We start from the raw sequence: 14613 nt of genomic DNA on the forward strand, positions 1-14613 counted from the left end.
AAAATTAACAGCTAACATATTAACAATTAACCTGACTAATAAAACCTTATTTTAATATAACCCACTAATAAAATGTGTTCTCTACTGCAGAATTAGGCATACTTTGAAAACCATTTAAATGAGTGTGCAGATTTTTCTCTTCTCTGCCTGATTATCCGTGTTGTTGTGCACAGTAACGGCAGGAAGGAGGAAGTCAGATTTGCAACAATTGCAAATGTATAAGCGAAGCTATTGTTGAAAAGTAGGAGGATGAGAGATGATGGATTTCATTGGAACACGTCATAAAGAGGGCTGAGAGGAAAGTTTTAGTGGGCAGTAGCAGGGAAAAAGACAGGCAGACATCTTTCTGCACTACTGGGGAGAAGACCTGGCTGTGGGGGTGTCCTGCTGCAGTCGAGACTGGGGAAAGCTGAAAGAATTACCTTTCCACTGGCAGAGGCAGTCCTATCTGAAAAAGCTGAGAATTCCAGGCAATGACCCCGGCTTGAGAAGGCAAGCGTTCCTTTTTATTGGAGTTACGCCAAGAGAGCCACATTCACAGAGAGAAGAATCTGAACAGATAAGGTAATTACCTAACTGGGGGAGCTGTGTGTGTGCACGAAAGTATGCAGTCAGTTTAGAAAAATGAAAGTCCCGTGCGTGTCTTTATCAAGTGCTAATGTTGCAATTTAAGTTCTGTTCTCCGCCACTATAATTGCAGTGTGTCATTGAAAATGCTTTGATTGTTCCCTTTTATTGCTGTAAAAAATGAGATCATGCCTAAATGTAAATTTTATAATACAGAAAATATTTGAAAACAGACGGGTGGTTTATTTTCTATTTACCATTACAATGCCAATGATGTGGGGAGATTTTTAAACAGTGCAATGGTCATTTTAAGACAGATGTGTGTATGTCAGAATCAGTATGAATAATTGTGAATGACTGTAGTATAACTTGTTGGAGGTACATGAGCCAACGGGAAGAGAGACTCTCTGAACATAGCTCCCTACCGTATATAAGGTAGTGGAAATTACCACAAGACTACCACATATAGCTCTCTGTCGTAAATAAGTCAGTGAGTTTGCCCATGGTGGCGCACCAACACTATCCCTGGAAATTGTGGTTTCCCTAGAATGCAGGTCTGAGGTCTCTCTAGTGATCACACGAAAAATCTAAGCGAAGATAAGGGATTCTGGACATTGGGGCCACAAATAAAACAAGGGAATTATGCTCACCAAAATACCACCAACCACGTATACCAAATATGCAGGTCTGGGTGCTGAAATAATGCATGTCCATTGTATTATTGTTGCACATGGCCAAATCTGAATACAAAGAGTGATTATTGCTAAGTTATTTCTCGGCGGTAATAAAATACCGTCAGGCCCCAAATCTCCACAAAATACCCTACATATTTATGGTGCGTTGCAGGCCGGGAAAGTGATCATAGAGTACCTACTGGGCGTGGCAAGCGTGTCTCACACTGCCATTTGCACATTAAAGGGAACCCATTTTATAATAGCAGTGTGCCACTAAAAACGAATTTCAGAATGTCACAAAGGGAAACCACATTCTCAGATCTAGTGCAATATTTAGAGGCAAAGTTATTTGCACATGGGAATTGGTCTTCGAACAGTACCTTAGAATGGAGTAACCGCATTCAGGGTGAGGTGCAGAAAGAAAAACTAGACAATATTTTTGCAGAAGGCAGCATAATTCAGGTCTGCCTTACGAGATTATTGAATGCAGCCGATAAAAGTGCAGAGAAAGACTGTTTAATACGTCTATGCGGCAAAATATGGTTTATTTTAAACAAGTCACTGCGAATGCAAGAGAATGATACTCAGCTAATTAACAGGTTAAAGACTGAAATAGATGGGGCAAGTAAAAATCAGGAAATGTTGAGAGCAGAATTGGATGTATGCCAAAAAGACATGCAATTAAAATGCAGAGACTTTGATACTCAGTTATCCAAAAGCAAGAAACAATTTGAAGATAGTGAGCAAGAATTGACACACTTAAAAGCCTTAGTGGATCACATTAGGCAGGATAAAGATGAGGTTGTTTCAGAAATGCAGATTTTACAAAAAGAACATTGTGAAAAAGAAGGTGATCTCCAGAGTGTAGAACAAGAAATGATTAAAATGATTCAAGAAAGAGACAAAAGAAATAAAGAGTTCAATGAATGCCAAATTCAAATGTGTGACATGCAGGAGGCAATTAATAAAATGAGTGATGAAAATAATTATTTGCATGATGAAGCCAACAGACTCCTTAAAAAGTGTAAGGACTTAGAACAGCAAATGTGCATTCCCAGGTCACAGGAGAGGCGGCAGGGTACCACATTCAATGGAGTGGAGGTGAATTCTAGCTCTGCCCAAAGAGCTAGTGCCCCAGTGACTGGGCCGGTGACTGAACTTGGTTGCAGCGCCCTTGGGGGATTTGATACTCCCATTGGGGGCAGCCACCAATCTCATACACCTGAAAACAGGATTGAATCACAAAATAGTGCAATTCCATGCATTGCAACAAGTAGCCCCATAAAAATAATGAAATCCATTAAAGCCCTGATCAAACCATTTAAAAAGGGAGGTGAATGCTGCATTGAGGATCACTTAGAAGCGGTGCATGACATTTTTAAAGCGCTCCAGATACCTAAGGAACAGTACAGACAATATTTTCATTTAACTTTAGATGCCCCGACGGCCAGCATCATAAGGGGATTAAATGAACAGCAGAATATGACATGGCTGGAGTTTGAAAAAGAAATTAGGCGTCATTTTTCTCCTTTTCAGTCATTGCAAGAGGCAAAGAAAGTTGCGTACACTATTACTGCTGGACCTAATACATCACCTCGCCAATTTTTACAAGACTTAAAAAGAGCATTCTCTCGCTTTGATGTATCTTTTGACTCAAATTCCAATGAGTTTAAAACCGCATACTTCTATGGGCTACAGAAAGACATCATATCCCAATTGGTCCGTGAATTTGACCGTGACAAGTCCCTTGAATGGATTGTACATCAAAGCACCAAGCTATATGAGGTACTCTATTGTCAGGGTAGAGAAAGTGATAAAATGAAAGATACTAGGCCTAAATCTAAAGAACCCTCAGCCACAGTAATGGAAATCAGGTCAGCCAAAATGTCCCTTGAGTCTGCTCAAAGCCAAGGTAAAAATAATGTGACACCTGAACAAAGGGGTAATCAACAAAGATCGCCATTGCCTGTACCAATGTTCCAATCACATGATCCTAGTAATAGAGAGAGCTACATCAGCCCTAGATATTTAGGAGATAGACCCCGGGTAAGATACCGGTCTGATATGGCAGGTATGAACAATAACCAGAGACAAAATCAAGATCAAAGAAATGATGGTCCCTACCAGTCATTGGGGACACAGAGCAGATTTGATCCCAGCACCATGATATATGGTAATCAGGATAGGCCCCGATATGTGGATCGATTTACTGATAATGGAAATCAATATAGGGGCCAGTACCCACAATCTGAGAGACAGGACATGAGGCAAAACGTGAACTACAGTCCACGCCAGTACAATGATTCCCCACCAGGGGACTATAATCAAAGGATGGGTGCAAACCGCTCCCCTCCACAAATGAATCAAGAATTCAGAAACCATCCCAACCGGTATCAATCACCTGAGAGGTATCAGAATAGATCCAATCAGGGGGAAAACAACCAATATCGACCTAGGCCACAGAAAGAGGATCCTAGAGAGGTGGAAAGGTTCCAATGCCTTGAGGCCCAAGTGAAAATGTTAGCTGAGCAAATAGGAAAGCTCTATACAGCGCAAAAACAACCTTCCAAAGAGGGGGCTGATGGCCATAGCAATGACCGGGGGGCTTCCGAAAAGTGACTAAGTACTCATGATAACTGCAGTGCCAAAATGACAGATTGCTCTGATATAACTTTGCATAACGACTCTGAGATGACTAATGGATTAAAAATGAAAGTACCAGTAAATGAAATTGTGACAGAAAGTGCAAATACTTCTAAAAAAGAGGTACGGTTTAACTTAGAGCTAAATAAAACAGTAAAGATTTGCACAAATGAAAAAGAAACATTAGGAATTCCAAAAGAACAAAGGGACAGATTTAAGAAAAATGACTCATGCATGGGGAATACCAGTGAACAGGGAGTAAATGGGGATGCCATAGCTCCTTCCCTGGGCAAGCAAAACAATTACCAAACACAGACAGAAAAAGGAAATACTCACAAGGAGGGTACAAGTCAATCACCTGAAAAATTCTTTGAGCCACATATTTTTGAAGAGGCTGAAAGGGCTGGTATTACACTAAATGATCACAAATGCACAGAATTAAAAAATGACAAATTGCTGAATGATGTTGTGACACATGTTCAGTTGGAAGGTTGTAATGTGGTCTCTGATGTTACCCAGATGGATGGGCGAACGGTGGCCACACTCCAAAAAACCTCTGAACATGGAGAAATGAATAAAATATCTCGCACAGAAATGGGTAAAAAGGAGGGAAAAATGTCTTTTCATTTACCAATGTGCTTAGCCAAAAGTGAAAAAGGCCTGAGAAAGGTGAGCCCTGAAATCAGTAAGAATTCACATTTCTTATGTGTATTAGAGGAAGTTGAGGACAGATATTATGCACCCATCACTGTAGAAGAAAAATGCCACACCTTTGCTATGATTGACACTGGCGCACAGGCCACAATTATGTCCAAGGAGCTGGTAAAGAGTATCAATGAAGGGAGGCCTCCACAGAGTCAGATCACAGTGAAGGCAAATCAAGGCCCAGTGCATAACTTTAATGGGGAGGAGGTGCCCATCATAGGTGTAACTGAGGTTGACATAAAAATAGGAAAGCACAGAATGAAACAAGAGGTATTGATCACATCTATTTGTGAAATTCCATTTCTGATGGGGACAGATTGCCTGAAAAGATTGTCTCCTCTCATAGATGGGGTGAATGGAGTGCTGTGGTCCTTAACCAAAAAACCATTGAGGCCTAAGAAACTAAAATCACAAAACAGCAATATAAAAGAATGTCACACCGTTGCCAAAACAAAGGATGCTGTGGAGGTATATCTACAGAATAGCTGCATACCTAGTGTCACTGTTATATTAAGGTGTCAAGACAAAGATCAGAGCGACAATGAAAAACTACCTGTACAAATATACTTGGACCCAAGGAAAGATTGGCAGACTGCCATAGACGAACACACATTACGTTTCTATTTAAAAGAGAATACATGCAAACAGAATATTGTTCCTAAAACAGATTCAGAAAAACACATTACCACTCTGGCAGAGATACACATGGAAGATGAGCAACCATGGGTTCACGCTGGTATAAATGATTATCTTAAAACAATAAAAGCCACTTTAGCGCTTGAACATGAAAGGAGTTTCATTAATGAGAAATTGTTGCAAAAAATTATGGAGAGGGAAGAAATCCCGAAATTTAGGATTAAAAACCAATATGTTTCTGGGTTGGACAGTCCAAACTTTGAAAACCGAATTACAGGCAGATGCATGCTTAAAATTAGCATTGGGCAGAAAGCAATTTACCATAATGTATGGATAGTGAGTGGAGCACAAAATGAATTTTACATGGGCAATGACATCATGCACAGAATGTGTATGGTGTTAGATTTCCTTAATCAAAAAATATGGTCGCGCCTAGGTGGGCCGGCGCCTGAATTTGAAGACAAAAGAAGGGCTTATCATTGTGCACAACTAGTTCCTTATGCAGTCGAATTACAGATGAGGAAAAATACTATTATTCCTGCATTTACAAAACAGTTTGCAATAACACTGAAATGCAAAAATGGACAGCAGATGAAAGGCTCTGATGCATTTGTATGCCTGAATGAATCCATAAAACAGCAAGGCCTGGATTATGAATACATTCCATTGGTAGACATTGGTGAGGGATCTGTAAAAATCATGGTGAATAATAAAGGTTGTCAGGATATTCATTTAGAGGAAAACTCCCCATTAGGAATGGCCATACAAAAATCACATTATACGGCAGATTTAAATAACATGGTGATTGGGAATATTCCTGAAAAATATGTAGATGCCAAGGGCGAGTTGCCAGAACACCTGGACTCTCAGCCCAAAGGAATGTTTAAAATTCATTCTGTGTATCCTTATGATTCAAATGAGACAGTGTGCTGCCATCAAGAGGATTGCATAATATTTAATTTAAATGAAAATGAAACAGGAAATCAGCCCATTGAAGTGGAAGCTGATATGCCAAAATATTTGAAAGTGGCAGCTCTACAAAAAGACACAGCCACACAGTTAGAGGAAAGCGCTGAGATTCCTTTACCAGAAGAGTTTCCAGAATTTTCCAGAATGGTAGAAGAGCAGATCTCCTTAGCGGATGCATGTAACAGCGATGAGGATCGACGCACTCTGAGGGAAATATTTATGGAGTTCAAGGATGTATTTGCAAAAGATGCTTATGATTGTGGTTTAACTGATTTACATGTGGCCACACTACCAGAAGGTTGTAGCAGAAATCCAGTGTTTGTACGCCAGTATAGACTACCGCTGGCATGTTTAGAATCATTGGCAGAGATTATTAAAAATTTGGAATCACGGGGAATAATTAGGCCCATTCATAGCACATCCAATACGCCTATTTTAGGTGTGTTAAAGCCAAATGGTCAATGGCGGCTGTGTGCAGACTTAAGAGAGTTAAATAAAAGAGTACCAGTATCTAGATGGCCACTACCATTCATTGATCAGGGCCTAGCTCAGATACATGGTTCAAATGTATTTACCACGTTAGATCTCACATCTGGATATTGGTGTGTGCCATTGGCAGAGGAGATACAACACCTATTTTCCTTTACATTTGACAGGACTCAATATGCCTGGCTTAGAGCTCCGTTCGGGTACATCAATAGTGGGAGTGAATTTGGCATATTTTTGAGAAAGGCCATGCCGGATGCAGCGGAAAGAGGGACAATAGTTTATGTGGATGATGTCTTGATAAAAAATGAAAACCTTAAAAGCCATTTTGATGAAATAAGACATGTGCTTGGCCAATTGCAGAAAGCAGGCGCCAAAGTATCTTTGCAAAAAGCACAATGGTGCAAGAAAAAAGTGAACTTTCTAGGGCATGAAGTGACTGAACATGGGCTAAATCCACAAAGGAAGAAAATAGAGGCCATACAAAGATTAAAAGATCCTAAAAATGTGAAAGGAGTAAAAAGTTTATTAGGGATGACAGGCTATAACAGAAAGTTCATTGAGAATTATGCAGAAATCACTCAACCATTGACTAAACTGCTTAAACTAAATACTCCCTGGAGATGGGAAAGAGAGCAATCTGATGCAGTGGCTAGATTGAAGGAATGTCTTGTAAAGGCACCATGTTTAGCATACCCCATAAAGGATAGGGATTTCTTTATAGAAATAGGCTTTTCTGAACATTGTATGTCAGCAGTGTTATCACAAAAACACGATTTGAATCACAAAACCATTGCATATGCAAGTAAGGCATTTTCCCAAGTTGAAATGAAATTTAATGAATGTGAGAAGGCCCTATTAACCACTGTGTGGGCGCTACAACATTTTCGCCCCATTGTTCAGGGAGAAAAGGTGATTATTGAAACAAATCATCAACCTTTGCAATTTTTAGAAAGTAAAAGAATTAGATCAGGCAATCTAGCGCAATCCAGAATCACTTCATGGACGCTGGCATTACAAGGTTTTCCCGTAGAAGTAAGATATGGACAAAATAAAAAGAGCCCAATTGCTCAAGGGTTAGCTGACTTACATGACTGTGCAGCTGAACAAATAACAAATGAAATGGATGTGGAAGCTAGTTTACAGGAATTTGAACAATCACCACACAAAGCTTTTGATGAAAAAACATGCAAGGATTTGCCAACTGTATACGTGGATGGTTGTGCTTTTCACATTGAAAATGACAGTAATAAACAATTAGTGGCAGGAATAGGAAATGTCTGGTTGAAATGTGAAGGCGTTCCTAGTATAGGGATGAGGATTGGAGATAGGAGCAGTCAGGTGGCGGAATTGGCAGCCATCTATAAAGCAATTGCTACTGCAGTTGATAAAAAGTTCAGTGAAATTGTCCTGGTGACTGATTCTGACTATGCACGGAATAGCTTTGTGGAGTATTTGCCTGGTTGGAAAGCAAGAGGCATGGTTACATACAACAAAAAGCCACTTAAACATGGAAAAATGATACAAGCCATAGACAAATTGGTGTCAGAAAATAATTTAACAATATACTGGAGAAAAATTCGTGGGCATTTAAAAACACCAGGAGAGGATAAGGAGGGAAATGATAAGGCAGACCATCTGGCTAAGATTGGGGCTGTGATGGGAGAATTGCTACCTATTGATTATTTAATGGGTGAAATACAAATTGATGCAGTCACACGGTCTAAAGCACCAAAGGAGGTAGATCAACCGGTGGTGCAGTGGAGTCATGACACGCCAGACCAAGATTTGATTGAGGCACAAAAGAATGATCAAATTTTGGGAATCTATTATAATCATTTGATGGATCCTGAACAAAATCCTTTAACAGAAAATGATTGTATGGGAAAAGAAGAGTTGAGGGTGTTATTAAAGAACAAAACACGAATTAGATTACAGGATGGACTCATGATTAGAGAGTCCATAACAGGGCAAATACAGTGGGTAGTACCCCTTTCATTCAGAGGACTAATGCTACACCATGCACATGATGCCATAACTGCAGGCCATAGAGGTTCACAAAAGACATTAGAAATACTAAAAGATTATGCTTACTGGCCACATATGTCCCAAGATGTGGAATTATATACTAGAGGATGTCTAGTATGCGCCCAATTTAAACCTGCTTCACCAATGCATAGAGCACCATTGATGAAAAGAGGCCTAACTCTCCCATGGTCAGATTTGCAAATAGACTATGTAGGTCCTTTAAAAAGGTCGAGCAGGGGACACCGCTATATTTTGAGTGTGGTATGTTTGATGTCAAAATGGATTGAGTGCATTCCCGCACCAGATTGTAGTGCGCAAACAGCAGCCACATTGCTGGTGAACCATGTGTTCTCAAGGTTTGGGTTGCCACAAAGAATTGAGTCAGACAGAGGAAGTCATTTCACAAGTACTCTAATGAGTAAGGTATGGCAAATACTAGGTGTGAAAAGGAAACTACATATCGCATATCGGGCGGCGTCTTCAGGTACAGTTGAAAGAAGCAATAGGTCTGTTGTGGACATTTTAAAGAAATTTGTGGCAGAAGCAGGTTCCAGCTGGGATTTGCGTTTACCATTGGTTTTGATGGCAATCAGGTCGACTCCTGCCAAAGCAACAGGTGTTAGCCCCCATGAGGTCTTAACAGGTAGGAAAATGGTGTTACCACAACACCTACTATACAGAACACATGAGCAAACTCTAGTGAGTGCATCCACAGTTCATGAATATATTGATGAAATGAGGAGGCATTTGCAACATGCATTTGCTTTTGTGCAGAGAAATCTGGAAAGAGCTGCTGACAGTGCTAAGTCATATTATGACAAAAAGACATCAGTAAAGGAATACAATGTAGGGGATCAGGTGTACAAGTTTCATTTTGGGAAAAGTAAACAGAAAAATTCTAAATTTCTGGCAGCCTGGCAGGGGCCATTCCGAATTATAGATAAAGTCTCTCCTGTAGTGTATAAAATTTTGAAAAATGAAGGTGAAACAGCAATAGAGCAGTTTGTCCATGTAAATCAAATCAAACCATGCCATCCCAGACATGAGATCAGGCAGCTTGAGCATGTGGAAACGGATAGAGTCCCTTGAGAAAATAAATGGGTGTAATCAGGAGGCAGTGACAAAGAAGTTAAAAAAAAAAAAAAGTTGATTGTTATGATGGCACATAAACACTGTAATATATGTGAAAATATATAATATAAATAAATAAATAAATAAATATATAATATAAATAAATAAATAAATAAATGCACATATAACGGAAGCTCGTGGTTGGTGTACAGAGAGAAAGTGTATTAAATATTGAATGCTGTTTTATATGTGTTTGTTTTCTTTTAACTTGTGTTTAATTTCAGAAAAAAAAAAAAAAAAAAAAAGAAGTATTTTTACCAAGCATGTTTTATTTTTGGCAAAAAGGTGGAAATTAGTATTGTGCTATGTACTTAATCTGTTTATTTTCTATTTTGATTTAGACAATTAACATTATTTGGTCGGAGGTTCCGGGATCAGAGGCCACGGGAGACGATGGAGTACTGGAGACCGCGAGGACGGATTCCGGGAAAGCCCCAAAGAGGGGTGAAGACCAAGGCTACAAAGCGATCAGCATTGAAGATGATACCGATGACATGTTTAACAATAGTGATATTTGGAGGGATCTTCAAGAATTCAGAAGCACAGGTTGTCATTGAACCTGGACCAGCATCTGGTATCGCGGTAGAAGAAGCACCAGGATTCATCATGAGTGATAGAAGGATGATTTTCCAAAATATCTACATACCATTGGATCCTGAGATTTTGATTGAAAAACATTTGAACAATACCGGAATTAAGATTGAACAGACTAAAGAGTGGCTGGAAATAAGAAAAGAGGACGCTAAGCAGTCAATAAGAGATATATTAATGCAATTGGAAAAAACATTCGTGAATTCAGCAGACATTAAGAAGAAGAGAGGAAAGAGAGGTGCGGTGATGCTCGCGATATCAATGGTAATGTCTATAATTGGGGCAATAATAGGTACTACAATATCAACAGCCAATTCTATTTCGGTAGGAACACTGAGTACTAAAGCACAACAACTGAGTATTGACCTAGAAATAATACAAAAGACATTAGATGGAATTAGAGGGGGACTGGATGAACAAGTAAGATTCATAAATGAAACTGCAATCATTCTAAATGAACAAGCGGATGTGATGCAACGGGCGACTAAAATAATACTTAAGCATGACAGAACTTTAAATGAAATATTGAACATAATGAGTCCTGTTGATAGACTATTAACGAATTATATGAGAGAAGTTCAAACTGCAGTTTCACAATTGATTCAAGGACATATTCCCTTGTATTTTGTTTCGCAGGATATCATTCGGCAAATGATAGAAAGATTGACCAGGAGGGAAATTGACCTTATACAGATAAGAATTGCATTCGAAATGGGGAATGCAATGCCGTTATATGTGGACTTGGAAAGACTAGAGATCGGATTTTTGCTATGCATCCCATTTGTAGCCCCTGAACTTATTTATCAAACGAAGTGGGTACACAACGTGGGATTTTGGCAAGAGGACAAATTCATTAAGATTAAGACTCCAGAAGTGGTGGCATTTCAGTCATGGGAACCTGAAGTTTATTTAATACCAAACCTGGAAACATGTGTAACATTTAAAGAACAAAATTATATGTGTCCAGGTAAACCGTTTGTTCCTGATGCCACAGATGCTATTTGTGGATTGAAATCTGACCCAAGTATATCAGAGGGATGTGAAGTGATTATTAGTAATATGGGGAGTGAAGAAATGGCACAGGCTAAGATGGTCAGAGGTAAATGGTTGGTCAGTACCTGTTTAAAGAACATGACGGTAGTACATTTAAACCATGGAACATACGTGGTTAAACAGGTAAAATATAATGTTTTTTATTTACAGGTTCCAAAGGATGCAATTGTGTCAATTGGGGGATTAACATTGTTCCATGTAACAAATGATGTTTGGGAAAGCCAAGTGGAAAATATCGATTTTTTTCAAAGGGATACTTTTCCAATAGATCCAGATGTGGAATATTTATTGAATCACAAAGAAAGACATGTTATGAAAATGAATTTGCGAAAAAACAATATTACAATTAGTAATCTGGGCATAATAGAAGTGGAAAGATTTAATTGGGGAACCTGGGGGGAACGCTCAATAGTGGGTTTGGCTATCTTGGTGCTAATCATGGGTGGATGGTTGATTGTGCTATCAGTAAAAATGAAAATGTTACTGATTTTACTGACTACGTCAGGAAGAGAAAGATATCCCAATACACATGCATTTTAAGAGAAAAAGAAAGAACAAGTTGTTTTTAGAGATTGGCTTGGATTATAGCCAAGTTCTAAAAAACAAAAGGAGGGTATATGTAAGGATATTTGGCATGTTACAGCACAGAGTACAGTACTACTGCACAAGTAGCATTTTTTTTTTTGCAGCACCACCACAAGGGTGCGGTGCATTGCTATATGGGTTAGCAGATTAACAAGGAAAGACAGGCTATTCAGTCAAAAAAACGATTTTAATATATAAGATGCAAAGCTATTTTTACAGTTAAAAGCACACGTGTTCATTTAAAAATGCACACTATTTTTCACCTGAAATGCCTATATTGCTAGAGACACATTTGAAAATTAACAGCTAACATATTAACAATTAACCTGACTAATAAAACCTTATTTTAATATAACCCACTAATAAAATGTGTTCTCTACTGCAGAATTAGGCATACTTTGAAAACCATTTAAATGAGTGTGCAGATTTTTCTCTTCTCTGCCTGATTATCCGTGTTGTTGTGCACAGTAACGGCAGGAAGGAGGAAGTCAGATTTGCAACAATTGCAAATGTATAAGCGAAGCTATTGTTGAAAAGTAGGAGGATGAGAGATGATGGATTTCATTGGAACACGTCATAAAGAGGGCTGAGAGGAAAGTTTTAGTGGGCAGTAGCAGGGAAAAAGACAGGCAGACATCTTTCTGCACTACTGGGGAGAAGACCTGGCTGTGGGGGTGTCCTGCTGCAGTCGAGACTGGGGAAAGCTGAAAGAATTACCTTTCCACTGGCAGAGGCAGTCCTATCTGAAAAAGCTGAGAATTCCAGGCAATGACCCCGGCTTGAGAAGGCAAGCGTTCCTTTTTATTGGAGTTACGCCAAGAGAGCCACATTCACAGAGAGAAGAATCTGAACAGATAAGGTAATTACCTAACTGGGGGAGCTGTGTGTGTGCACGAAAGTATGCAGTCAGTTTAGAAAAATGAAAGTCCCGTGCGTGTCTTTATCAAGTGCTAATGTTGCAATTTAAGTTCTGTTCTCCGCCACTATAATTGCAGTGTGTCATTGAAAATGCTTTGATTGTTCCCTTTTATTGCTGTAAAAAATGAGATCATGCCTAAATGTAAATTTTATAATACAGAAAATATTTGAAAACAGACGGGTGGTTTATTTTCTATTTACCATTACAATGCCAATGATGTGGGGAGATTTTTAAACAGTGCAATGGTCATTTTAAGACAGATGTGTGTATGTCAGAATCAGTATGAATAATTGTGAATGACTGTAGTATAACTTGTTGGAGGTACATGAGCCAACGGGAAGAGAGACTCTCTGAACATAGCTCCCTACCGTATATAAGGTAGTGGAAATTACCACAAGACTACCACATATAGCTCTCTGTCGTAAATAAGTCAGTGAGTTTGCCCATGGTGGCGCACCAACACTATCCCTGGAAATTGTGGTTTCCCTAGAATGCAGGTCTGAGGTCTCTCTAGTGATCACACGAAAAATCTAAGCGAAGATAAGGGATTCTGGACATTGGGGCCACAAATAAAACAAGGGAATTATGCTCACCAAAATACCACCAACCACGTATACCAAATATGCAGGTCTGGGTGCTGAAATAATGCATGTCCATTGTATTATTGTTGCACATGGCCAAATCTGAATACAAAGAGTGATTATTGCTAAGTTATTTCTCGGCGGTAATAAAATACCGTCAGGCCCCAAATCTCCACAAAATACCCTACAAGAGGTAACGCAATACGTCGTCTGCATACATCAACATGAGATGTGCAGATACACCAATTTTAATACCCATCTCTAGGTATTCTTGCCTGAAATATACCACCACAGGCTCCAATGGTAGTATATAGAGCATACGCAAGAGGGGACATTCCTGCCTCGTACCCCTTTGTATGGGTCACTGTCTCAATCTGTCTGACCTCAGTCTAGCTGTTGGAGAAGTACTCCTGAACCCAAAACCTTGCAATGCTGCTATTATCCACTCCCAATACACTGAGTCAAAGGCTTCGACGGCATCCAATGATGCCACTACATAATATTCAGTGCAAATATTGGTTTGGTCAATGACATGCTGCAGTCTTCGTAGATTCAGTGTAGTGTTGCGACCAGGTACATACCCATTTTGGTCCATATGTATCAATAATGAAACACATTTACGAAGACACGCAGCTAATACTGTGGTACGTACTTTAACATCACAATTTAGCATGGCTAAGGGGCACTAGGAATCACAATTTTCAGCAGGTTTTCCGGGCTTAAGGATAGGCGTCACCAGTGTTTCTTGCACACTGACTGGAAGAATGCCTTTATCTAAAGCCTCCTTGAAGAAGAGTGTCGGAGCCAGGGTAGCTTGGTAGGTTTTATAAAATTCTGCCAGGAGGCCATTGCATCCCAGCATTTTGCCTGTGGAAAGTGAGGCTATCGCTTCACTCAGCTTTTCCACAGTAAAGGGGCTATCCAAAAGATCCCTTTAGCCATTAGTACATTTTGGAAGTCGGATCAACGCAAAAACATTGTCTGTCTCCTCACGAGGTATACATGTATCATGTTAATACAATTTGGCGTAGTACAAAGCGTAAAT

The 14613-nt window shown here is 39.4% G+C and overlaps 1 protein-coding gene across 1 annotated transcript; it reads left to right on the plus strand.

Moving 5' to 3' along the window:
- Window positions 1-324: 324 nt before the first annotated feature.
- LOC138521169 (uncharacterized) lies at window positions 325-13160 on the plus strand. Its single transcript, XM_069633758.1, has 2 exons — window positions 325-564; window positions 10181-13160. Exon 2 carries the CDS (start codon window positions 10233-10235, stop codon window positions 12021-12023), a length of 1791 nt encoding a protein of 596 aa, XP_069489859.1. The 5' UTR covers window positions 325-564; window positions 10181-10232; the 3' UTR covers window positions 12024-13160.
- Window positions 13161-14613: the final 1453 nt, after the last annotated feature.

The sequence above is a fragment of the Ambystoma mexicanum genome, chromosome 13 (assembly GCF_040938575.1).
Source record: "Ambystoma mexicanum isolate Mex_15411 chromosome 13, UKY_AmexF1_1, whole genome shotgun sequence".
Taxonomy (NCBI): domain Eukaryota; kingdom Metazoa; phylum Chordata; class Amphibia; order Caudata; family Ambystomatidae; genus Ambystoma; species Ambystoma mexicanum.

Excerpts from the sequence above, each read along its gene's own strand:
- LOC138521169 (XM_069633758.1), top strand. The coding sequence starts at position 10,233 with ATGGAGTACTGGAGACCGCGAGGACGGATTCCGGGAAAGCCCCAAAGA.